Below are 26,069 nucleotides of genomic sequence, written 5' to 3' on the forward strand. Positions count from 1 at the left end.
CCTTCTCCTCCCACCTTCAATCTTTCCCAGCATCAGGGTCTTCAAATGAGTCAGCTCTTCCATCAGGTGGTCAAAGTATTGGAGTTTCAGCTTCAACATTAGTCCTTCCAATGAACTCCCAGGACTGATCTCTTTTAGGATGGACTGGTTGGATCTCATTGCAGTCCAAGGGACTCTCAAGAGTCTTCTCCAACCACAGTTCAAAAGCATCAATTCTTTGGCGCTCAGCTTTCTTTATAGTCCAACTCTCACATCCATACATAGATATAGACTAGACAATTATAAAACAATCTCCTTACCTGCCCTTTTTGGTCTTCTAAAACATCAGGCATAAAAACTTGGTCCTTGAGGGGAAAATAATAATAGCAGAAAACTTCAGAGATGGAATAACCAAAGACAGTTACTTTTTAAAACTATTTTTAAAAATATTTTCCTTCAGCAGTGTATTGTTTCCTGAAATACTTATGTTCCAGCAAAATAGCTTACAGACTACCAAACACTTCTGATCATTTTTGCCAAAAGGCCTCATAAGTTTTCTAAAGCAGTATTCTTCAAACTGTAAGTTGCAGTCTTATAGTAGCTTGTAAAATCAATGCAAGTGGGTAACTACCACATTTTCTTTGAAGAGTATTTATCTAAAAAAAAAGTTTATTTTGGCATAATTTTAGACCATAGGAAAGTTGCAAACAGTTTCTATAGACCCCTCACCTCACCTATTGTTAACAATACATTCACAGGATGTTTGTCACAACTAAGAAGCTGACATTGGAATATTAATCACAATCTAAATTCCAGACTTTATGGATTTTTCCAGTTCTTCTATCAGTATCTTCTTTCTGTTCCAGGATTTAGTCAGTACAGGGCACTACACTGCATTTAGTTGTCATGTCTCCTAGTATCCTCTGATCCAGGACAGTTTTTTACTCTTTCCTTGTATTTTTATGACTGTGACAGCTTAGGGGGATATTGGCTGGCTGTCCTATAGAATGTCCTCCAGTCTACATTTGTCTGATGTTTTCTCATGATTAGGCCAGGGTTAAGGGGTTTTGGAAAGAATAACACAGGGTAGCCTTCTCATCACATTGTATCAGGGGGTACAAGATGTGCATGTGATGGAACCACTAAGTTTAGCACACTCTGGAACCACCACTAAGTTTAGCACACTCAAAAGAACTGAGAGGTGGTGGGAATAAGCTTCATCTCCTGGAGAGGGTGTTATCTACGTATATTTAGAATTCTTCTGTTAGAATTCTTCTATAAGAAAGATTGTCCCTTCTCCTCCCTTTGTTTAGTTATCCAACCATTTACTTATATCACTGTTGTTACATGTATATTTATTTTGTACTTTTTGTTATCATCCAGTGTTATTTGTGGTGTTGCTTAAGTTGTTGCAGCTTTGGCTACTGAGACGTCTTTCCTGTTGGCTCCTGTGTCTCTTTGACATGTCCCATCCTTTTGTTTTTTGAGCACTTTTTTACTCTGTTGCTGCAGAAGGCTCCAGGATCCTCTTGTGTATTCCTTGCCCCTGCCCTGGAATCAGCCATTTCTCTAAGGAGTCCTGGTTCCTCTTGGAGAGCTGTGTCTATAAACCAGGCTCTTGGTGGACATAGCTAGATAATATGTACATATACTAAGTCATAAACATCTGTTATTGTTACTGTGTCTATCAATTTGTATATGCATTCAGTTATACTGATATTTATGACTGTAGTCCAGGATATGGTAGGATTTTAATGTAGCATGTTAACCTGCGTAATTATGCTTCACTTAGATTTTTGTCAGCATTCTCTAGGCGTGTTCTGGCCTAAGTAAACAAGGTGAGGGAATGTCAAGACATAGACTGGCTAGGTAGTGGAATGTTAACCCAAGGTGGTAATTTTCAACAAAGAATTCTTCTGTAGTAGGTCAACTACTACAAAGTAATAGGTCAGTATTGGTTTTCTATGGTTACTTTCAAGATTTTATGAATGCCTTAACTGTTGCAACTTTCCATATTCCAGACATGCATATTCAATTAAATGTAATGGGTTATTGACATTTTATTTCTTTTCATTCATAAACTGAAGACTATATGTGCTCTTTTTTTTTGCAAATCAGTATAAAAAAGAGAAACCAGGCAGCTTTTCAGTTTTCTCACTTGCAAATCTTGCATAATAATTTCTACCCCATGAGAGTCTAGTGAAAAATAAATAAATGTATGTATTGGAAAGTGCCTTGTAAATTATGTGTGCTAACTTAAGTTAGATAATATATGTTAGAATTGCCATCATTTAGCAAGAATTAGTTAAATATATTTTACTTCAGTGTAGTTTTCACTGTGTATTGTGATCAGAGACATCTTAGTGTTGGTTTTTTATTCCAGTTTTATAAATAGTTTCACAAAAAGAATCTCTTATTTGTTAGTTAATTCACCATATTATTGAGTTCCTCATGTATGTTAGGCACAGATGATGCAGTCAAACATATAGTAAGCTGGTCTTTGAATCTTGATTTCTTTGACCAAAGACTACTGTTTCTACTATGTGAACATTTTAAGGTAAAGCTCACGCATTGTATTCTTCCAATAAGATACTTTGCTTCCGAGCATTTTGAAAGATTATAGTGACCTTATAAATAACCTATTTTAATACAGGGAATTGAAATAACAGCTACTAGAATAAATTTTTATAATATACTGTAGTGAAAGATGCCAAATTTCTTGTATAGGGAGTTAAATGTCAACTCAGATTTTCTTCCCGTAAAAACACCTTTATCATAATTTATTATCTATAGGAAAAGAGAAAGTTCCATGGATGTATTTGATATGGCCAGACATCGGTTACAAGCTCCTGTCAGAAGACCGTCACCTAAGAGCTTAGACTCTGCTTCTTCTCAGAATATTCATGACTTTAAGGAACTGAAAGACAGAGGTAAGAATGCTGCTATTTTAAAGGTAGAGCCATGTGAAACAAATTGCCAGTCCAGGTTTGATGCATGAGACAAGTGCTCAGGGCTGGTACACTAAGATGACCCAGAGGGATGGGATGGGGAGGGAGGTGGAAGGGGGGTTCAGGATGGGGAACACATGTAAATCCCTGGCTGATTCATATCAATGTATGGCAAAAACCACTACAATATTGTAAAGTAATTAGCCTCCAACTAATATAAATAAATGAAAAAAAAAATAAAGGTAGAGCTTGAGTGTTCTACCCATATTCAAGGGTCTTTAAAGACATTTGTATCCTTTTTCTTAAGTAAAGTTTCATTTGTGGTATCTATTTTAAGTGATAATGAATAAAACTCTTCTGTATTACTCTAGTTCTTTAGTTTACCAGTCTAGTGGATAGAGCTTTGGTGTGGCTATTTTGCAGGGCGTACAGCTCTTAAAGCCACAGGAGTGGATTAGATCAGTGACATAGTGTGAAGAGTGGCACCTGGCATTTAGTGGAGGATGGACAGCAAGATGAGCTTAGGAAAGAGATGAAGAAAAAGTCAGTGATTGGAGGAAAAGCAGGAGAATGTCAATCCTGAAACTGAGGGAACAGAGTCTGCCAGGGAGGAGGGTTGTGTAAAGTGAATATTGGAAGGTGTCAATCACATCAGAGGTCACTGGTAACCTCAAATAGATCTTTTTGGCAGAATTATTGGATCAGAAGCCAATTACGTTTGGAATGAGGATTGAATAATTAGTAGGCATGGCGTTGGAGGCAATAAGCATAAGAACCCTTGGAAGAAGCATGGCTGGGAAGGGGGGATCACAGGGTCCTGGAGGAACTTGTTAGGATGCCGATGTGAAAGGTGTTGGAGAAGTAAGAGGCTTGTAGTGTAGGGGAGGGAGGGAACGGCCGCTGAAGAGGGCAGAGTCCCTGAGCAGCGGAGGAAAGGAAGGGTTGTTGAAGGAAGGGAGTAAAAAGTGTGATGCAGCCACTTAGAAGGAGGAGAGAAAGCTCATTAGGGAAGTTGGCTTGCCAGGGTAACAAAGGCCTGGGAGACTGAAAATGTGTAGGGGAACCAGAATGTGTTATATGTGATTTTTACTCAGGAGCACTCTCAGAGCAGCCTTTGGAGCAGAGGAGGCAGGCTGTTGGATGATGGTCACATAACCTGTACCAGATGAGTTTACTTCTGTTTCTCATTTTAAAAGTAGTACCTATTTTAGAAGTTTTGAAAATCTACAAAGAGAGGGAAACATCTCTTTACTCAAATCACCTAAATATAAAAACAGTTGATATTTGGTGTATTTACTAGTCTTTCTGAGCTTAATTAAAATGAGAAAGATAAAAGCTAGATGTAATTATGTTACTCAATTTTATTTTCCACTTAGATATACATGTCATCAATTACATATACCATAGTTATGTTTTTATGCTATCATTTATTGATTGCTTATTATATGCCAGGTGTTATATTAATCCAGTAGGTCTTAGAATTTGGTCAGGGGACTTTTTGAAGTCAAAACTATGTTTATTATAAACTAAGTCATTATTTGTCCTTCAAGTTTTATTTTTTCCTGTGTGTACAGGTTTTTGAGAAGTTTTATGGCATGTGATAACTTCATTGCTCTGAAGCTAATAGAATGTGTTTTTGTATTTTCATGTTTTAAAAGTTTCTTAGTTTTAATTTCTAATGTGATGTGTGGGACAGTGGTGAATAAAAGCTCTTTGGGGGTTCTTAGCTTTTTAAGAAGGTAAGGAGATCTTGAAAACAAAAAGGCTTAAACCATAAAATTGAGGCATTCATTTCCCTGTTACCACAACTAGTTCTCATTCATCATATGACTTGTTGTTAATGTCTCTTGTTTTTACGGAGGAAACAGTCTGGAAGTGGGCAAGTCGGGTGAAGCCACGTCCATGTGTCCAGAGCCTCTTCTGTTAACTTTGCTCTTAATCATTTTCTAACTCTAAGATATTCAGCATGTTCCCATTTTCCACTGTTGTTATGGAATAAGCTCTGGCTGGCTGCTTGTTGCTTTAAAAAGTCAATACTTGTAAAAGTTGGTAGGAAGGAAAGTTGTTGTCAGTCAGAATGCTGACAGTCTAGGGAGATGGTAGACTCAGTGTCCCCCTCAAAACCATCTCCAAAGATTCTGCTGGACCATGAAACTTCTTAAATGGAAGAAGGGAAGTAATCTCAGTTAGTCAATGAGATGGGGGTCAGAGTGAAGGGAAGTAATCTCAGTTAGTCAGTGAGATGGGGGTCAGAGTGAAGGGAAGTAATCTCAGTTAGTCAGTGAGATGGGGGTCAGAGTGAAGGGAAGTAATCTCAGTTAGTCAGTGAGATGGGGGTCAGAGTGAAGGGAAGTAATCTCAGTTAATCAGTGAGATGGGAGTCAGAGTGAAGGGAAGTAATCTCAGTTAATCAGTGAGATGGGGGTCAGAGTGAAGGGAAGTAATCTCAGTTAATCAGTGAGATGGGGGTCAGAGTGAAGGGAAGTAATCTCAGTTAGTCAGTGAGATGGGGGTCATAGTCTTCGCCCCCCCATTGCGTGCAGGCTTGTGGACTCCTCCTGACCTTTCTTTAGATGCTATCTGATTCACATGGTTTGTTTACAAGATTACTGAAGGGGAAGCTAGGAAAGAGATATGGTCATCTGTTAATCACCTGTTCTTCATTTCTACTTGATATATGGAAAGAGTCAACAAATTAGGCAAGGTATTGCGTGATCAAAAGATTTGAAAGGTGTGCTAGGGCTTGAGGTAAGTAGAGCTTGGGGTGCCCGGTTTAAGGTTAGTGACAAGACAAAGGGACTGCCTGCAGAGAATTCTTTCCTGCCAAAAGCTGCTCACAAACCCCCACTTGTCAGAACGTCTTTCCATTTCTGTGGAATCATGTGTGAAGGTCCCTTTTCTGTAACTTCATGCTGACACAAGATGCTGTATTAGAGATGTTGACATGCTCTTTGGCATCTCTCTGCTGGCAGTCATACTTGCCCGTTTACATATATGGGCAGAACAAGCTACAACTATTTTGATGCCCACAAAGATATCAGTTAGTATGAGCAAAAGTGTTAATCCCATTCTCTTGAGGCCAGTTCTTGGAACTGTCCTAGCCATAAATTCAGTACTGCTCAAGATGGAGCAGTTTATGTTGTGACTGCAGTCTGGTCATCATGCACTTTCCCTCTGGTGAGAGTTCAGAGTATCTGTAGAACAAGTCAGGAATTGTAGCAGACACAAATCTGGAACTCTGTTGTCCTAATCATTAGCTGCTTGAGCCTGCTTTTTGGTAACTCATGGAGGCCTGGGAGATTTCAGCCTTTCTATAAACAAGGGGATAGAGGGTGGGGCACAGGATTTTGCTTGATTCTACTATGGGTCAAAAGATTTTTAAACGTGTGAACTATATCTTTATTCTCAAGATTTAGAAATTAAGGTTTAACATTTTCATTCTGATCAGTTGATATTCTTGAACTTGTGCCATAGGTGAATTCTTAGTCTGTCATTTCCTCCAGATATGATGTCCCTCTTAATGCTCCAGCTGGCCTGTATTTTTACCTTGTTTTTGTTTTTTGGCATGATATTTACAAATATTAATTGGCCAATAACATTATGTTTCCGTTTTTCCAGTATATTTGAGGGCTCAACTCTGATTCAGTGTCTGGTGGCTGCCAGAGTCACAGCCATCTGACTGCCGGCCTAGATGCTCCACGTGGGTGCAGGCTCTGGGGAGCTTCTTGGGGAAGTGGGGGTTGGGATGGAGTATGTGGCAGTAAGGCGCTGCTTGTTCTGGGGCTCCCTAATAATGTTGAGTTTGTGAAAATGTATTTATTTAAAGAATATTAATTTCATGTTCATTAGTTGTATGATGATGTGCTTTGACTTTGCTGATGTCTCATTATTTATATTGTTCCTTGATTTTGAATTTAGGTTATTTCATATGTTATCTATAGTGAAGTTTTATAAAATCTCATTTGGAAACAAGATTTAACTTGGTTACATAACTTATTTTTGTACCAGATTCAGAAACACGAGCTGATCTGAAATCTATGTACCCGGATGATCCAAGAGATAATGACACCTTGGAGATAGAACAGCAAGCCTTGCTAAGAGAGCAGCAGAAGAAACTGAATAAACTAAAAATGCAGGAAGGTGCTAAAGGCAAAAAATAATCATTGCTATTTCAGATCGTTTCAGTGGGTTGTTTTTCTGTCGGCTTTCTTTCTCCATCTCTAATATTTCTGCCATCTCCAAGGCAGGCAGCCTCCAATGGCAGCCCCACACTCACATGCCCCTTTGGTCTGTAGTCCCAGAAAAGAGTAAGTCCCAGAGAGGGCCGTGATTGGCTGTCCATGCATGAGCGGAGTCCATCCATTCACTGTAGCCAGAAGGGTTGAGTACCTTGACGAGGCCAGGAGACATCTGCACCAGGGGAAAGAATGCCTGGCATACACACCAGTGTCCTGGGGGACATTTCTACCATGTGTGTCTGTGGGTTTTGATAGAGCATAAAATCTTTATAAGTAAGCCTCATACTGGGCTATAAGTATATCTCTGTGTAATTAGCTAATCAGCAGATAACTTACTGAGTGCCTGCTATGAGCGTGGGTACTGCCCCATATCCAGGGAGTATGGGGATGAATGAAATATGCTGCTGCTCTCAAGGAATTTATATTCTACTGGAGAAGTTAGATGCTAAGTAAGTGTGATGAATGTTGCAAAGGAGAAATCTAGGGTCCCTTGGGAGTGTGTAACTGGAGGTGGGGTGGGCACCCAGGGGTGGAGTGGTGCTAGTGGCCTCAGAGAACATGGATGGGTCCTGCATGACCCTCGCAATATCTCACCAGCTTTGCCGGCCTTCAGGCCATTGAGTGCAGCCATGGAAAATGAGTCATAAAAATACAGCAATTAAGTAACAAGAATAGAAGGAGACGGTCCTACCAGTTATTTTTAGGAAAATTCAAAACCCTACTTAGCAGGCTTGTCTGACCAGCAGAATCTGAGGAGCCTGTTTTGATCACATGAGAGGATCACAGGAGTAAGTTGTGTACCACGTCAGGCCCAGACACAGGGCAAGACTTTAGTGAAGGGGATAGGGGACGTCCTCCCTCCGTCTTTACAGAACTTTTAACAGTGGTCTTATTGATCACCCTCTGACAGCAGAGTAACCCAGAGTCCATGATAAATAGTAGGCATATTATTAGGAGAGAGGAGAGAAGCAAGTACAGTCTTCAATCGTTACACCCACTTTGGTGGAACTTTCCTATAGGTGACCTAGCTGATGATCTGATCTGGTGTGATCTTGGCAACTTGGGGACTACTTATGGGCTAATTTCAGCCTATGTGGATACAGGTCCATTTTGGCACTGAGGGTGTACACCCACTATGGCAACCACCCCAGTTTCTACCAAATACTGTGATGACTTAATTCATAAGAATATGATGTAACTCACAACAATCAAAAACATGGCTATAAAATATTTTAAGAAGGAATACAGGCTACCATCAGTAGTCTATTTATTCCCAAAGGCAGTAGCTAAAAGGATAAAATATGCTATTCAGAGGAACACATCAAACCCTGGTCAAATCAGAGAGGCCTTTGGGATAGCTGATCCAAAAATCTTCACCCCTGAAACCAGGCGCTTGGAGTTGAATTAATTTCCTTCAATGCCACATAAGGGAGTTGTTTAGCTCTTCTCAACAATTTTCTACACAGATTGCAGAAATAGGAGATGGTTCTGTTTCTATAGGCGTCAGTTTTAAATTCACAGTGATTTTTATTTATTAAATGTGAATGGAAGAATTTTATGCACCTGGAATGAATTGGGTGCTGGGTTATATTTATTGATAAACAAGAAGTATCTTTAAAATATTCTGAAGTATGATCATTGAAAAGTAATTTCCAGTAAGGGATTAACTACAAAAGATGCTCTAAAATTTATTTGTAAAGTATTTTCTAACCTTTTATCTCGTTTTTACCCCTCATTGACTACAGTTGACTTGGATGCTGTCCCAAGCACTAAAGTACGAGACCACAGAATGGTAAGAAAAGTTATAATTTTTCAAGCTAGTTTTTGAGTGGTAGAAGATTTTAGGAACATGATAAGGGAGTATTCCAATTTTGAATTCTTTAGAAATACTGAGTTAAGAAAGAATTTAAATCTTGTCCCATCAGTGTTATAGGTAGGTAAAGTCTAATAACCTAGAGAAAGCTTACTGTAATGACCAAGAATAGGACTCTAGAGCTAGGCTATTCAAGTTAGTATGTTTTTAGCTGTGTGACTTTAGGCAAGGTACTTAATCTTTTATTTAATCTTTCTTTGCCTCAGTTTCCTAGTCTGTAAAATGGGATGATAGTACTTATCTCTGAGGGTGACTATAAGATTAAAATCAATTAATATCTGCAAACACATAAGAATAGGCCTAGCATGTAGTGATTTCTCCATAGATGTTTATTATTAACTGGATTAAAAAAATGACTCAAAGGCTATTGTGAGGATTAAATGAGATAAAACATTAAAAACCCTTGTGCGGCCTGTTCCATAATGAATGTGATCAGTTTTAGTGCAGGCAGTAGTGGTGGGAGTAAGAGTCTGTAATACATGCAGTGGTGAGACCTGTAAAGGGCATAACTTATCCTGAGAAAGAGACATCTGTGCGAATACTGAGCCATTGCGGGGCGGGGCGAGCCATTTTTGTTCAGCAGATATTTGTGGAACACTTACTATGGACCAGATAATACTGTACGTGCCTGGGGGCACAGGAGTGAACAAAACTCTTTGCCCTCCGGAGGGATTACTTTCACTCAATTGTGTCCGACTCTTTGTGACCCCGTGGACTGTACAGTCCATGGAATTCTCCAGGTCAGAATACTGGAGTGAGTAGCTTTTTCTTTCTCCAGGGGATATTCCCAAGCCAGGGATTGAACCCAGTTCTCCTGCACTGCAGGCAGATTCTTTACCAGCTGAGCCATAAGGGAAGCCAAGAAACAAGGAGAAATTATAAAATATTTAGTTGGTAGGTCTAAGATGCCCACTAGACAGACAGTTGGGAGGTGGTGAATAGATGGCTAAGAGGAAAAGTTTGGGGAAAGATTGAGGTTGGAAATAAATTTAATCTTCCCCACACTAATAGTACAGGTAATATTATCTCCATTTTCAGATTGTAAAAATAAGGCTCAGCTAGGCTGCTACTTGCTCAGTGTTACCAGTTGGTGCTGGTTTTGAACTGATAGTGGTAGTAACAGTCTCACAGCAGCAAGTCCATACCCATACTGCATGCGAGGTACTTGGTGTGTATTTGCTCTGAAGTTGACAAGAAGGTCTGCCTACCCCCATTTTACTTAAGAGGAGACTCAGGCCACAATCACACAGCCAGTGAGCAGTAAAGTCCATGTCTGGACGCAGGCTGAACCCAGAGCCCTTCCCTGTCCCACATTACCGGAGATGCATGGACATCTTTTCTGAACACACTGTAGGTTCCTCTGTATATGGCAGCACATTTCTCAGTGAAAAGGCACTGGAATTTAACCACTGGGGTTTTAGTTAAATGCTGACCAGTAACCCCACGTTTTGCTGCGTAGAAACTGAGCATGAACCGACAGCTCAACAAGGCCGTCACAAAAGAAAAGCCAATAGACTTGGGGCTCACCTTCCTAGAGACTGGACTCTATGGAGACTCAAGATTGTCGTGGAGAAGATTGGGCTGAGGTGGTCACTCTTTCCAGTGTGGCAAGGACAGTGAGACAGAAGAGAGGCTGGACAGTGTATGCACAGTGTTAAGGATAGCTGCTGGTTCAGACCAGTTGGTAATTTGAGAAGCTCTTATCACCATTACTGTCTTCTTGAAGGCAGAAGTAGAGTCCTTGGGTGTTAAAGGTGAAAGAATTCAGTTCATATACTGAAAGAATTCAGTATATGGAAGACCTCCGTGAAAGATAAGAACTTTCTGGTAACCAGTACTATGCCTCAGTGCGTGCACTTCCTTAGAGGTTAGTGGACAGCTCTTCACTGGAGTGTTCTAGCACATCCTAGAAATCTGGTAGGGACGTGCAGGGAGGGGTGTGGGGTGAGTTTAGATTTCTTCCAGTGTGTAAGATGACATTCTCTGTTGTAAACCCTAGATGTAAATTTCGTGCCTCTAATTTGAGAGCTCATTACAAGCCCGACCCTAGCATTACTTGCCCGACTCTTACATCCCCGTCTATCATGCTGTGTCTTTGGAACACATGCCGTCCCACGGGGCTGTCGTTACCGAGGGCACGCCTCTCCCCTCGGGAGCGTGACCCACTCCATAGCAGAAACTCCTACTCCTCTATCTCCAGTATCTCACATGCAGGAAATACTAAGTGCACTCAACAGATTTATTGAGAGAATAAATAAATCTTGACAATGATGTAAAGACTTTAAATGTTTAATTTGGTTCATTGCTTCACACTCTATTATATTTCTATCAGTGGTAATGTAACTCTTAATAATAAAAGGTCTTTTCCTGTGGTTTCTAGGCATTGGAATGTGGTGGAAGAGGGAACCAGCCAGTCCTACTTCTCCCCATGCACTTTTGCTAGTTTTGGGGAGTGTGGAGACTTGTGCCTCTTTGTACAGATTTGTTGTTTTTCTACACAGGACTAATAAAAATAGTCATTAATATATGATGTTCTTTTTAGCCCAGAGATGACACTGATGATTTCTTGACAAACTCATTATTAGAATCTGATAGTGCTTTTATTGGTGAGTATGTTTATTTTAGCAATCTATTTGTTTAAATATTTAGCATTATTTATATTCAGGTGTTTTTCTCCATACCTAAAAAATCATTACTTTACTCTTTGTGCTGTGCTTAATTGCTCAATCATGTCTGACTCTTGGGACCCCATGAACTGTAGTCCACCAGGCTCCTCTGTCCATGGGATTCTCCAGGCAAGAATACTGGAGGGATGTTCCTGACCCAGGAATCGAACCTAGGTCTCCTGCACTGCAGGCAGACTCTTTACGACTGAGCTATGAGGGAAGCCCACTCTTTGTTTGGACCTCGTTAAAATTAAACTTCGGTGACCTGCAAATGGCAAGAAAATAAGACAAGCCCAGAGACAGGGAGAAAATATTTGTACAAAGCATGTCTAATAAAGGACTCCTATCCCAAGTACACCAGGAACTCTTAAAACAGTTAAGAGAACAGCCCTGTTAAAAGATGGGCAAAAGATCCAGACACTTCACCACAGACAGAGGATGGCAAGTAAGCATATGAAAAGGTGCCCCATGTACATCATTATCATTAGGGAAACACAGGTCACGTGTCATCAGGGAAACTCAGATCAACACGAGACACCACCACATACCAATGGAATGACCCAGATTTGGAACACGGACACATATTCTGCCAAGCGCTGGCAGAATATGGAGCCAGAGGTACGCTAACTCATTGCTGGTGGGAATGGAAATCAGTACCATCACTTTGGAAGATGGTTTGGTGGTTTCTTACAAAAGTAAACATACCCTTACCATATGATCCAGCATTCACATTTACCCAAAGGAGTTGAGACTTATGTTCACACAGAAACCTGCACACAGATGTTTTTAGCAGTTTTATCCATAATTGCTAAGATCTGGAAGCAACCAAGTTGTCTCTAAGTAGATGAATGGATATACAGTGATAGAGCTGGACAATGCAGTATTATTCGGTGCTAAAAAGCATTGCGCTACAATGCTTTTTTTCGAAATGGAGGAACCTTGAATGTTTGTAAGGGAAAGGAGTCAATCTGAATAATCTACATATTGTATGGTTTTAACTATGACTTTCTGGAAAAGGTAAAACTATGGAGGCAGTTAATCAGTGCTTGCCACAAGGTTACAGCAGGGGGAGGAATGAATAGGTGAGACATAGAGGATTTTAGGGCGGTGGACCTATCCTGTATGATACTGGAATGGTGGATATGTTAAAAGCCATAGGGTATACAACCCCAGGAATGAACCCTAATTATGGACTTTCAGCGAAAATGATGTGTCATTGTAGGTTCATTGGTTTTAACAAATGTACCATTTTGTGGGGGCTGTTGATAGATGGGTAAGCTTTGAATACGTTGGTGGCAGGGGGTTTAATAGGAATTCTCTGTGCCTTCCACTCAGTTTTACTGACCTTAAAAACTTGTAAACCGTTTAAAAAAAAGAGCAAGTGAGTTACTGGTGGGGTATAATAAAGAAGTCAGAAAACTTCATTTTTGGAGTTTTAGAAAAGCCCATTTCTCATTCAATAGAATATAGTTATTGCTGCTTTAAAAAAAACTATAATTTCAGAAATTTGAGTATCAATTATATATTAAATGATAGTATTGTATCAATGTTACATTTCCTGAATGTGGTACTGAGATTGTAGCTGTACAATCTGTGGCCCTTGTTCTTAGATGGCGTCTGCTAAAGCATTTAGGGACGAAATATCATGTCTTTAGCTTACTATTTTTTGTTCTGCAAAAAATAAACAAGCCCCACAAAATATTACATTGTAGAATTCCATATGGAATCTTAGGAACAGTACACATCTGGAGACTGAAGGCAGATCAGTGTTCACATGCTTGGCAGGTGGAAGTGGTGGAGTGATTTTGTCAGCACAAGTGAGCTTTTTTGAGGTGATCAAAATTTCTAAAACTAGAGCATAGTGATCGTGCAGTTCTTTAAAAATCACTGTTTATTGTGGGCAGATTTTATCACATGTAAATAATATCTTAATAAACAGCCTTGGATTAGCTCTAAATGGATACGTTAAAGGTGGATGTTCACAGCTTCCCCCCATGTCCTCTAGGTGCGCATGGCGAGACGTACCCTGCCATTGAGGATGGGGGCTTCCTGCTGCTGTCTCCGCTGCCCTCTGCCAGAGAGCGCAGGAGGAACAAACTGAAAGGATTGGACTTCGTATGTATGAAATGTCCTCTTGTTTTTTCAAGTGTAGGAAGGAGAGGTCTGGGCCGACTCATGGCTAAACTGGTGTGGTCCAGTAAAGAAAGAGAACATGCTCTTGATTAAGCTGGACATGGGTCGGAACTGAGGCTCTGCCACCAAATGCTGGATGACCATGGGCAGGTTACTGGGACACAAAGGTCCTCTGAGTCATAACATGTAATTGATTCCTTTTTATTGCCAACTAATATTTCATCATAAGGATATTCCACATTTTTTTTCAATTGTTTATTCAACAATGGATAGACATTTGGGTTGTTCCCACTTTTTCTCTGTTATCAATATAGCAGCTTTTAAAGTTAGCATACAGATGTTTTCTGATGCTATAACATCTTGAGGAACTACCAGACTGTTTTCCAAAGTGGCTGCTCCATTTTACATTCCCACCCTGTGAACAGTCTGTGAAGGTTCCAGTTTCTCTACACCCTGGCCAACATTTGTTAGCGAGTGTAAAGTATTATTTCATTGTGGATTTGATTTTGTATTTTTCTGACAAAATGATACTGAGCATCCTTTCTTGTGCTTCTTGGCTGTTTGGAGATCTTCTCTAGAGATAGGTCTATTCAAATCCTTTGCCCATTTTCTAATCGGGTCATCTTTTCATTGTTGAGTTCTAAGCTCTTTATAGATACTGGATACAAGTCCTATATTAGACTTAACATATTTTCTTGATGGTGTCCACTGAAGTACAGAAGCTTTTGATCTTGACAGAGGTATAGCTTATCAATCCTGTTTTTGCTTGTGCTTTTGCTGTCGTATCTAAGAAACCATTGCCTAACCCATGATCGTGAAAGTTATTTCTGTGTTTTCTTCTAAGAGTTTTAGCTCTTAAATTTAGGTCAGTGAAAAAAAAAAAAATTTAGGTCAGTGAATGCACTTTGAGCTAATTTTTGCAAGTGGTATGAGGCATAAGGGTTCAAATTCGTTATTTACATGTAGATATTGTTATTCTGGTACCATTTGTTGAGAAAAATCCTAGTGAATTTTATTGGTTTTTCTACCCCTAAGTATAAGGGCTTATTTCTGGACTCTTTATTTCTATTCCACTCATCCATGTCTACCCTTAGGCCAGGACCAGGCTGTCTTGGTTAGCATAGCTGGACTGATTCTTAGCCCTCGATGTTTCAGTTTTTCCTTTTGTGTTTTGTAATTCCCCACCTTTATCCACTCTGATAGCATTTATATGTTATCACTAAATGCTTTACCTTCATCTGAGCCTGCAAGGATAAACACAAGTTAGAATTTAAATGCTACAGATTTAATTTTGTTCACCACTATACATTTATCAAGGTTAAGAACATGTTTTGATTCACTGGTTTATTGTGAACATATTTTATGTTAATGATCATTTCTGAAGTTCTGTTTTCTTAATTACAGGATAACAGTCACCCTGATGTGCCACCAGATGGTGTCTCTTTAAAATCTGTATCCAGTATAAATATTGATCAACTTAGAATGAGAAATGAAGAACGAATGAGAAGACTGAATGAACTTCAGAATAAACCTATTACTGCAGGTAAAAGGCCAAGTGTAATAGCCAACAGCAGATTCGGTGAAAACTCAAACCTGCTTCATGGAGGTTTTCACTGATGGCTGAGAGAGGAAGTGAGTTCTAAATCCTTTGAGTTGCACAGCCTAAGGATTAACTTTGCAGCAGATTCTTCCTACCAGAGAGAGTACCCCTTTTCAAGTGGATTCTAAATAGATAAGGTTTTTTTGTGTTAAACATATCCAGACTTTGCTTTCAGCAGGGAAAATGTTGATTTGTACTGGTGTCTTGCTTCCCTACTGAAGAAGAAGTTGTTCACTTGCTCAGTCATGTCCGACTCTGCGACCCCATGGACTGCAGCGCGCAAGGCTTCCCTGTCTGTCACCAACTCCTGGAGCTTGCTCAGAATCATGTCCATCGAGTCAGTGATGCCATCCAACCATCTCATCCTCTCGTCCCCTTCTCCTCCTGCCCTCAATCTTTCCCAGCATCAGGGTCTTTTCCAAGGAGTCGGTTCTTCGCATCAGGTGGCCAAAGTACAGGAGCTTCAGTTTCAGCATCAGTCCTTCCAATGAATATTCAGGACTGATTTCCTTTAGGATGGACTGGTTGGATCTCCTTGCAGTCCAAGGGACTCTCGAGTCTTTTCCAACACCACAATTCAAAAGCATCAATTCTTCGGCACTCAGCTTTCTTTTAGAGTCCAACTCTCACATCCATACATGACTACTGGGAAAACCTTAGCTCTGATTAGACGGACCTTTGTTGGCAAAGTAATGTCTCTGCTTTTTAATATGCTGTCTCTGTTGGTCATAGCTTTTCTTCCAAGGAGCAAGCATCTTTAAATTTCATGGCTGCAGTTACCATCTGCAGTGATTTTGGAGCCCAAGAAAATAAAGTCTGTCACTGTTTTTCATTGTTTCTCCATCTATTTGCCATGAAATGATGGTACTGGATGCCATCATCTTTGTTTTTTCAATGTTGTGTTTTAAGCCAGCTTTTTCACTCTCCATTACTTTCATCAAGTGGCTCTTGAGTTCCCCTTTGCTTTCTGCCATGAGGGTGGTGTCATCTGTATATCTGAAGTTATTGACATTTCTTCAGGCAGTCTTGATTCCAGCTTGTGCTTCATCTAGCCTAACATTTCACATGATGTACTCTGAATAAGCAGTGTGACAATACACAGCCTTGATGTACTCCTTTCCCAATTTGGAACTGGTCTGTTGTTCCATATCCAGTTCTAACTGTTGCTTCTTGACCTGCATACACATTTCTCAGGAGGCAGGACAGGTGGTCTGGTATTCCCATCTCTCCAAGAATTTTCCATGGTTTGTTGTGATCTACACAGTCAAAGGCTTTGGCACAGTCAATAAAGCAGAAGTAAATGTTTTTCTGGAATTGTCTTGCTTTTTCTGTGATCCAGGTGTTGGCAATTTGATCTCTGGTTCCTCTGCCTTTTCTAAATCCAGCTTGAACATCTGGAAGTTCACGGTTCAAGTACTGCTGAAGCCTGGCTTGGAGAATTTTGAGCATTACTTAACTAGCATGTGAGATGAGTGCAGTTGTGCAGTAGTTTGAGCATTCTTTGGCATTGACCTTCTTTGGGTTGGAATGAACACTGACCTTTTCCAGTCCTGTGGCCACTGCTGAGTTTTCCAAATTTGCTGGCATACTGAGTGCAGCACTTTCACAGCATCATCTTTTAGGATCTGAAATAGCTCAACTGGAATTCCATCACCTCCACTAGCTTTGTTCGTAGTGATGCTTCCTAAGGCCCACTTGACTTTGCATTCCAGGATGTCTGGACTGAAGTGACAGATTATCAGAAGTCAACTTTAAAACCTTGTTCTTTATATAACACATCTTTTATAAATTTGTAGTAGTACAAAGAAAATTTTTTTAACCTTTTTACTTGGCTTTCTATATGTGGATAAAGCAAAAAAGCTTCAGGATAGTATTTTCTTTTTAAATGTCAAAATATAGTTTTGTTTTTTTTTTTTATCATGCAAGGCATTGCTGTATCTCACATCTTTGGTGAACACCGGGTTAAAAGCTTAATCACTGAGCACAGGCAGGCAGGACACTTCTAAGGCAACTCCCGAGCTCCTCTGCCAGCTTGTGGCCACCTTCTTTATGGCACTGCTATGACATGAGGATAATAGGATGATAATATAGTAATAAGCCCTGTTATTAGCTGTAGCAAATAGCAGAGTGGTCTATTTGAACAATTCACCTTATTCTGTTAGACTACATTACAATAATTTTCTAATAGCCATTTTTTAAAGATTTTTGAAAGATATATTTTAGATACAACCTTTAATGTTGTATTAATTTAAAACTGTACTTATACCATCTCTATCAAGATATCATGTGTGCTGACTGTAGGAATTTCTTACCAAATACCAGACAACATGGTAGACTGATAAGTACTTTTCATACCATACCTAGAAAAATGTGGACAGTGGGAAAGAATGCTTGCTTTCTGACTAAAAGACATTTTAATCTGTACTGAGAATTACCTATTCATCAATTTCTTTTAGAACCAGTAAGTTGAATTAATAGTGAACAAGGATATACTTAAATTGAGAGAAAATAAACCATTTGAAGTATCTTTTTCAGAAGAGTTTCAACTTCTGAACTTTTTTTAAAACATTGTCCTTTCAAACAGCTTTTTAGTATGTTGTAGACTGATTGCTCATTGCATTGATTGCACATGTCCCTTTGCTGAACTAATGCTTCACAGACCAGCAGATGTAATTAAAAAAAAAAAAGAAATTGACATCACAGGGTAGGGAAGACAGATTTTCCTATTATTATATCTAATGAGAAGTTAAATAGAGAAGCTCTGTGTGTAACTAATTAAAAGAATGAAAAATGAGAGCTACGTCTTAATGGAATAAATAAAACCTCTTAGATTAGGTATAAGAATGGAAGTAATTTCATCCCTGTCTAATGTTTTCCTACAATTACCTTATTTCCTTAAAGCAGTGTTAGGAGTATTTCCAAAACATCTCTAAAAACAGAAAAAAAGTTTTACTTGGGACACAAAGTAAGACTGTGGACACTTTTCTAGTCATCTGGTGTCATCTGCTGCCCTTGAATCCGTGTGGGTGCTGGGACCATAGAGTCACCTTGCTTAGCTGATCCTGGCTTGTTCCTGGGTTTGCTTTCCTATCTCTATAAGGAGGGGTGTGGACAAAACAGGACAGTTTAGAACACAATGCTGTGGAGAAATGCAGAGCTTAATGGGTTAGAATACAGGAGGTCTGCTCCCATCATCTACCTGCCGCTCCTGTTACCTGAGTCGTCTCTCTTGCCTCCTTTAGATGATGAGAGTTCACTGGTTGACCCTGATGACATCATGAGGCACCGGGGTGACGACGGATCAAACTCTGTAGCCACTGAGCCCTGGCTCCGCCCAGGCACCTCAGAAACACTGAAGCGATTCATGGCGGAGCAGCTGAGGCAGGAGCAGCAGCAGGGTCCTGGCAGACCAGGCGCTTTCACCTGGCAGGGCCTGTCTACTGCACACGGTTAAAATCGGTCTGTACTGGACCCAGTAGTGCCTTTGAAGGTGGAAGGAATGTGAAACCTGAACCTGAATAATGTGTGCTACTTTTGGCCTGTACATGGCAGTTACTCATATTCCATCTGTATATAAGGTATATTTTTTTCCATGATGATGTATATGATGTATTTATATTATGTACATAAATAAAAAGCCATGGCTATTAATTTATATAATGTAGAATTGTACAGAATTATTTTTGCACAACTTTGCCATAAAGTGGGGTGGTAATGAACTCTTGGAATCAACTACCATATGTGCATTATTTTAAATTCTGCTTGTAAGATAAGGTGAATAAAACAAGTATCTTAACAGTACTGTAAGAATATTCTTTGCTATATGTACATCTGCTATTATTATCACTATTCAAAATCATTTCTTCACTTAGTAAATATACTGGTTATAGCTGTTGCTCTGTAATCAGAATCAGATGTGCTATTTCTCATTGATAACTACTGACTCAGTATAAATGATAGAGTTGTTAGTGATTATATTCCTGTGAGCCATGCACTTACATGTCCCATCTTTCTGCCTCTATTTTTGTGCCAACGAAGGCAGTAAGTTTGCTCTTTATATGATGTAACTACTTCTTGATAAAAATAAATTATTTTTATTACCAGTGTCAGTTTCTTCCTTTAACTGGAATTGAGGTTTCTACATAGATGTCGAGGAGAGGCAGGAGGACCCGGGGTCGAGGATGGGGACCTTGCCGCGTGGCTGAGGACCCTGTGGTGAGGGGTCAGCCCTCCTAATGCTCCCTAAGAGATGCCTTTAAAAAAGGGAAGACTAATTCAAATCCTTGGAAATATTTCTTGTTTAGATTCTAGTAATGAGAGCCGAGAACACACCTAGGCACTGATGGTATGCTTCTAAGATCAGGTAAGCACACCCTTAAGTGGGAAACTTCCCAGATATTTGAAATTTTAGTTGCATGTAAATGCCATGCTAATTTTTGTAATCAAATCATTTATGAGAGAGTTTTCTTCTTATGTCTTCACCTGAAAGTAAGATGAAAGCCTCTGCTGGAGAAAAGTCCTGATTTTATACCATAAATATTAATAACACACAGCCAGGTCCTCTAACATACCCTGAGACAGGCCTAGAGATGGTCACGGGGGGTCCTGGCTCTTGCCGCATCCAGCTGCGCTTGCACAGGGCCAGGTCCTGGGGGTAACAAATGTAGTGCACTTAACAGATGCTCTGTTCAGTGACTGCTGGTGACCTGAGAGATGCGAGGGCTAAGGCTGAATGCTCTCCTGTTTTTTGAACACAACCATCAAAATAAATAGTCTTGACATGTTCTTTTTCCTTTTCAGGTCGTTGTAGCACTCAACTGCACTCTGAGGACACACGCCACCACCCTGCAAGCTGCCCCAAAGGTTAACTTTCTTTCTCTTTCTCAGCGTTCATTCACATAGTACTGCCCGATTCCGGGTTCATATATGCACAAAATATTAAACTATGAATAGCCTATAGTTGAGAAAGCAGGATATGGGGGAGGATCAAATGCCAGGAACTGGAGAGAAAATATCACAACTGAAGGACATTGAATTCACATGGAGCTGTGAATGAGAATATCCTTTCCCTAGTTAGGCTTTTAAGAAAAAAAAAAAGTCAATGAAACATGGGGCTGTGGATGACATAGCTTTTGATTGCACTGATGAAATAATCCAAAAACTTTATTGACCTATAACCTGATTAGAATATGCCAGATGAGAATCAATATTGTACAGAAAGTTGTACAGAATTTTTTACATAGAAAACTTTACATCTGTACCATATACATTTTATCCATCTGAAAAAATTTTCTACATCCACTGTTAATACGGAATGCTTGACAATCTTGTTTTTTTAACCATCAGAGCACAATTCACAGTATGAATACGTTTCCAGTAAATCTAACCTCCCCAAACCATGCCAGATTTGTTATTTTAATATATTCAACATTAAATTCTGTACACAGAGTAAAATCTACATCAAGCCCCGCCACCCAAAAGAAAAGAAAAGGAAGTGACAGCAACCGAGATTCATTCTGCAGTGATTCAAGTTTCGGTCCATGAAGGATCATTCTATTTTAATGGCTCATCTTTCAAAGCCCTAAGAGAAGTGTGTTACAGGTAGTTACGTCAGCAGGGGTATGTTCCACCTTTGTTGGTGTTGATTATGACAAGTGTCAGCCACAACAGCTTCTGTGCATGTTAAACCCTTAAAATAACCACTCTGTAAAAAGGGCAAAACCAAATCCCCACAAAATAAAAAGGACAAGAAGTTCAACCCAAATGTTTAGTGCATTTGACAAAATATTATAGGTATTTAGCAAATGAATAAGAAAATAAAGAAATAAAACAGTGCAGGAAGAACTCTATAATGTCTTAAGATTTTTATATTACAGACCTGCATCTCTGTACATTTTTCACAGAAGGATCATTACCAGTATCTCAGATAGCCTGAGTGTGCAAAAATCTTCAGAATAAGAATACCATAGTTGCTAAATAACTTTTACCATGAACAATAATTTCTTCTTCTCCCCCCAACCCCCAATTATAAACATTTTATCCTTCAAAATACAGCTCTCCTGAGTTGTACTTCTTGCAGAAGTTCAAATCTTTACATCTAGAGTTCTTTGGGTAAGTTTCACTTCCATACCTGCCAGAAATATGTAGGGCTCTCCCTGCCACCGAGGACAGGGAAGGGCTTGTGAGCATACAAGCTGACGCTGTGGGAAGAGCTTTTTTGCTTGTGAGCCCAACACGACAAACAGAATCCACCAGGTTACCAAAGGGACGGACGGGAGCACTGCAGGTTCGAACTGAAATTCTAAGCTTCTTAGAAGTAACCCTTAGACACAGCAATCCAGAGAAACCATTTTTTCAGGTAGGAAACCTCAGCTCCGGGGTCCTTTTAAAGAACGGAGGGATGTAAACGCCAACAGAAAAATATGAAGTTCCCATCATTGCTTGTTTATTCCAAGTTCCTGTTCAGGTGGTTGTGATATCTGAAAAACTACTCCAATTCTCAGAAAAAATCTTCTAAGAACAGCACGAAGTTCAGGAATCAAGTCAAATTGCATAATTTCACATAAGAGAGGGTAGTAGAATGATGCATGAGCTTTAAACTGGGGGGAAATGAATTCTCTGTTAGTAATGCTCTCATTGCAAACCACAGAGCCTCAAAGTGCCTTTAGAAGGAACCCACTCGGAGACAGTGCCCTGACAGTAAAGACAGGAGACGCGTCTGCATAAAGCAGTGATTACTGATCATGCAACTGAAAGACTGAGATGTATTCAGAACTTAGTATGTACATGATTCACTTAGTTATCCATCCTTATTTTGGAAAACATTTTTCATTACATTTCTTTGAAAAACTTATGACAGACAGTTATTATTTATCATTGTTTTGCCTTGGGTAATAAGCAAAAGTAAGAAGCCAAGCAAGAATCACAGTTTTTATAAGCTATGGGTTACTGAAACTATTCTGTCTGGTAAATAGACTTGTCTCTAAAACTTCAAATTCTAATATTGCAATATAAAATATGAGGGCTCCATGCATTCTATTACTTATAGTTCCACTGATACACTTTGTATTTTTGTTGTAGTTCAATCTCTGAATATCAGCTGTCTGCCTGTTTTCTCTCCTTGTCTGTTCCCCCACCTCCCAAGGTGTGAGGAGCGGTATGACACTGGTAAGAAGGCAGCCTGTGGGACAAGGCGGATGGCCTGGAAGTCCTCCTCATCCACTTGGCTGCTGGTTGCCGGAAGGTACTTCTCTGGGCTCTACCTGGCCCAGGTCAGAGGGGCACACACATGGGCACAGAGCGGCATTACATGGCATCTGTGGGGCCCAAAGTGTCAGCCACCAGACTAGGCATTTTTAAACCTATTTAGGGATCACAGGAACCCCTGTTTCCGTTTATGTGGGCTGTACATTGCTATATTTTTTAACAAGTAAAATGTGTATTTCTGAAAAGTCTAAATGGTGTATATATATAGCTATACATTATACATTTGATCTTTGTTTTCTACTGGTTAAAACTCTCAAATGAGTTTACGGCCCCCTCCCACAGAATCAGTCCCTCTCCCAGAGGAACAACGGGAGCCTGCTGCCCAGATGCAGCCATGGTCGGGGCCACGCCTGGCAGCTGTCTTGGATGTGACAGGAGAGACTCCGGGGGGCTGGTGGGGGAACCTGGGCAGCTTGTCAGTGTCCTAACGGATTCTGATTCCTCCCCTAGTGCAGCCCTACAGGATCACACACTGGAGAACAGAGTGGGGCGGGGAGGCCCTGCACCCTTGCCTCCCACTCGGGCATGTGCCCCTCAGGCTGGGGATGCTGGTAGACAAGGTGCCTGGTACTCACCCTATTATCGCTGATCTTTAGGACTTTAGTCAGAAATAAGAGCAGTAAGTTAGTCCAGGCTTCCCGATGACTTTCTGACGTCAGAGTAAGAAAGTAACTGAGTGCTTCGCTGCAGACACTGAAACGGAAAAGGTTCCCATCACGCTTGCTGCTGGTGCACCTGCTGGCCTGACAGTCACCGAGCAGGAACAACTGGGACCAGGAGGAACGGTAACTAAAGTCAACTACAGCCTGTCAGGAAACCCCCATTTTCTTCATTTTGAAAGTTTTCTTATATGCTAAACCGCTGTGGAGGAGCACAAGCACAGGATTGGTGTCAAGACTGCGGCTGACCCCCGGGGTTGCACTTCCCCTCCCGCAGCGGGACCTCGATGCTTTGGGGCCCTAACAGTCTCATCAAGAACTGGGGAAACGGCCCAGGTGACTGCCAGAAGTTCTGAAATGAAATTAGTTGGCTTCTGAGAACATCTATTCCCTTAAGTAGACAAAAAAATACAAAGTAAAAGACTGTATTCTTTCTGAAAGGACAAAATCTTAAGTTGTCATGGAGTAAAAATGGAATGCAAACAAAACTAAAACACCAACAGAAACTCCACATACTTTTTCAAACTAAATGTTAGCAGGGATTTTTTCACTTTCAGATTTGTTTTTAGAAACTGATCCATTTCTATCTATGACATGAAAAAAAGCCTAAAAATTAAGACCTAGAACTTCCTCCTTTGTCCTATAACAGCAAAAATAGACAATTTGCTTACATCTCAACAATTCTGTGGAAGCACATTTGTCTATAAGACTGTGTTAGCTTTTACAGTCTCTTCCGCAGGCCCCAAGTCATCTGCCCCGCTGCGGAGTCCCCGGGCGGGGCACGGCCCTCCGCCCTCTGTACTGAGCAGCGCATGGGCCGAAGCCCCGAGTCTTACTTTAGGAGCCTCTGCTGGACCTCCTCCCAGGCGCTGGCCCGGCTCTCGTCCGTGTACATCCGGAAGAGGATGCGCAGCCCGCAGGCCAGGCTGCTGGTCTCCTGCTTCAGAAGGTTGGGCTTGGACTTGCCCTTGAAGCCTGCAGAGAGGAAGTCGGAGTTAACAGGAGGGGGGGCAGCTGGTGAGGGTGCACAGCCTGTGTGGAACCAGAATGGTCAAAGGTCAGCAGCCTACAGGGCCCAGGAAGTGAGGAGCCCAGTGCCCTGGGCAGGAACCGTCTCACCTGAACAGTGGCCACAACTTGGGTTGAATAAATGGGAAAAATTTAAGTACCATCTATTTATAGAAGTGAGGCTGTACAAGAAGGGAGAGAATGAACAGAGCCTGGGTGGGTTTAATGAGGTGGTAAAGAGACCATGGATGAAATGAAATTCCTAAGTGTACAGCACCCAGCACTCTGTCAGAGGGCTTTGCTGTTCAAGGAACAGCAGCTTCCTTCTTTTTTCTGCATATTCTTCAGTCTCTCACTCTCAGCACTGTTCTGCACCTAATAGGCCCCAAGTAACTATTTATTTAAAAAATATCACTGTCAAAAAAAAAAAAAAAAATATCACTGTCAGTAAAATTGTTAAAAAGCTTATTTAAATTTTCCAACTTGTTCAAAAAAATTTCCCTCCCACTTCAAAACCCTGACTTATGTTCTGGCCACACCCTGGGGAGCAGGCACTCAATACAGATGCCTTCATGCCTGGGACCCTCCCACTTTTTCTCAGCTCTAGTAAGCAGACAGTATTGATAGCAAGGCCCAGGTTGAGCACAGAAGGTGAAAAACAATGCGAAAACCAGTCAATTAACAGTGTGATTAAACACGGGGAGACTCATCCACCCAGGCGGTTATTCGGCATTTTCTAAACTAGAGAAAGACCTGTTGGTGGAGTGTTCGCCGACGGCTGGTGAGGACTCAACATTCACGCTGTGAGTCCCCTTGTGTGACCCCGCTACACGCCCGCTGAGGGTGCAGCCCGCACAGCACGGCTTACCCGCCTTCCACAGAGCCGTCCTCTGTTCGTTGTTGGAGTTGAAAGCTTTTGCGAATCTGTGCGATTCTAACAAGCAGTCCAGTAACTTGAAGAGTTGTTGTGATGTTAAAAAGCGATACATTCCTTGGTCTTGAGTGTCCACTCGAACATCAAAGTCCACAGCGTCTCTCTTTGGAAAACAAACCACCACAGCACAGGTACCCACAGTCAAGTTAGAACCAAAGACCACTTCTATGAGCAAGCCATAGAATTTAATCTGTCTCAACAGGAAAAGACCACCTTCTCTTATGAAATCTCCAGAATCTTCATTCCTTGCACCCTTCTCACTGAGCAGCACTCCCAAAGTCTATGGCTCCCTGCCACAGACAACTCTCAACCCCGGAGCTCTGCCCCAGGAGACCCTCAGCCTCCGCCCCCTTCATGGTCCCTGCCCTACTGAGGTCCTCACTTCTGTTAACCAGTTGGAGGCTGTGGACTGTAATCATAAATATGCTTGTGCATAACCCCCTCCTCACCCCTTTAGTAACTGGCTGGCAAACCCCCTACTCCGCAGTGGACGAAGGATACTTGCCCTAGCATAGGTGACCGCAGCCTTCTCAGCACAGCTCCCTCACGGGGCTGCGAGGCAGCACTGGCTCGTGGACCCTCCTGCCTCCCTGGTTCTCGCCCCCAAGCTCTTCACCCACTGCTTCATCATGAGCTCTCAACCACAAGGCCCCAGGCTCGCTCCCTGACCCCCTTCCCCGCTGTGTCCACACTCACAACCTTGGCCATGTCCTCAGTCCCATGGTTTGGACTGACATTCATGGGGCGATGGTCCCCCAAACGGCC

General features: G+C 41.0%; 2 protein-coding genes across 10 annotated transcripts in view; one reads left to right on the forward strand and one right to left on the reverse strand.

The window, feature by feature from the left end:
• The window catches only part of CSPP1 (centrosome and spindle pole associated protein 1), a 108,826-nt gene extending 89,286 nt beyond the window's left edge, over positions 1-19,540 (forward strand). For 8 of the 9 annotated variants that reach the window (XM_043879464.1, XM_043879467.1, XM_043879459.1 and 5 more), the window contains 7 exons: positions 2,773-2,909; positions 6,936-7,076; positions 8,911-8,957; positions 11,581-11,644; positions 13,710-13,819; positions 15,242-15,380; positions 18,680-19,540. In XM_043879464.1, coding sequence (XP_043735399.1) covers positions 2,773-2,909; positions 6,936-7,076; positions 8,911-8,957; positions 11,581-11,644; positions 13,710-13,819; positions 15,242-15,380; positions 18,680-18,891 — 850 coding nt within the window. In that variant the 3' untranslated portion in view covers positions 18,892-19,540. The remainder of the gene's footprint in view (positions 1-2,772; positions 2,910-6,935; positions 7,077-8,910; positions 8,958-11,580; positions 11,645-13,709; positions 13,820-15,241; positions 15,381-18,679) is intronic. The other variant, XM_043879460.1, reaches the window with a different exon arrangement.
• Positions 19,541-20,567: 1,027 nt separating this feature from the next.
• Positions 20,568-26,069, reverse strand: part of ARFGEF1 (ADP ribosylation factor guanine nucleotide exchange factor 1) — a 127,817-nt gene continuing 122,315 nt past the window's right edge. The window contains exons 36-39 of the mRNA XM_043879457.1: positions 25,239-25,407; positions 24,199-24,337; positions 23,279-23,396; positions 20,568-22,036 (exon numbers count right to left, since the gene is read on the reverse strand). Coding sequence (XP_043735392.1) covers positions 21,872-22,036; positions 23,279-23,396; positions 24,199-24,337; positions 25,239-25,407 — 591 coding nt within the window. The 3' untranslated portion in view covers positions 20,568-21,871. The remainder of the gene's footprint in view (positions 22,037-23,278; positions 23,397-24,198; positions 24,338-25,238; positions 25,408-26,069) is intronic.

The sequence above is a fragment of the Cervus elaphus genome, chromosome 21, assembly GCF_910594005.1.
Source record: "Cervus elaphus chromosome 21, mCerEla1.1, whole genome shotgun sequence".
In the NCBI taxonomy this organism is placed as follows: Eukaryota; Metazoa; Chordata; class Mammalia; order Artiodactyla; family Cervidae; genus Cervus; species Cervus elaphus.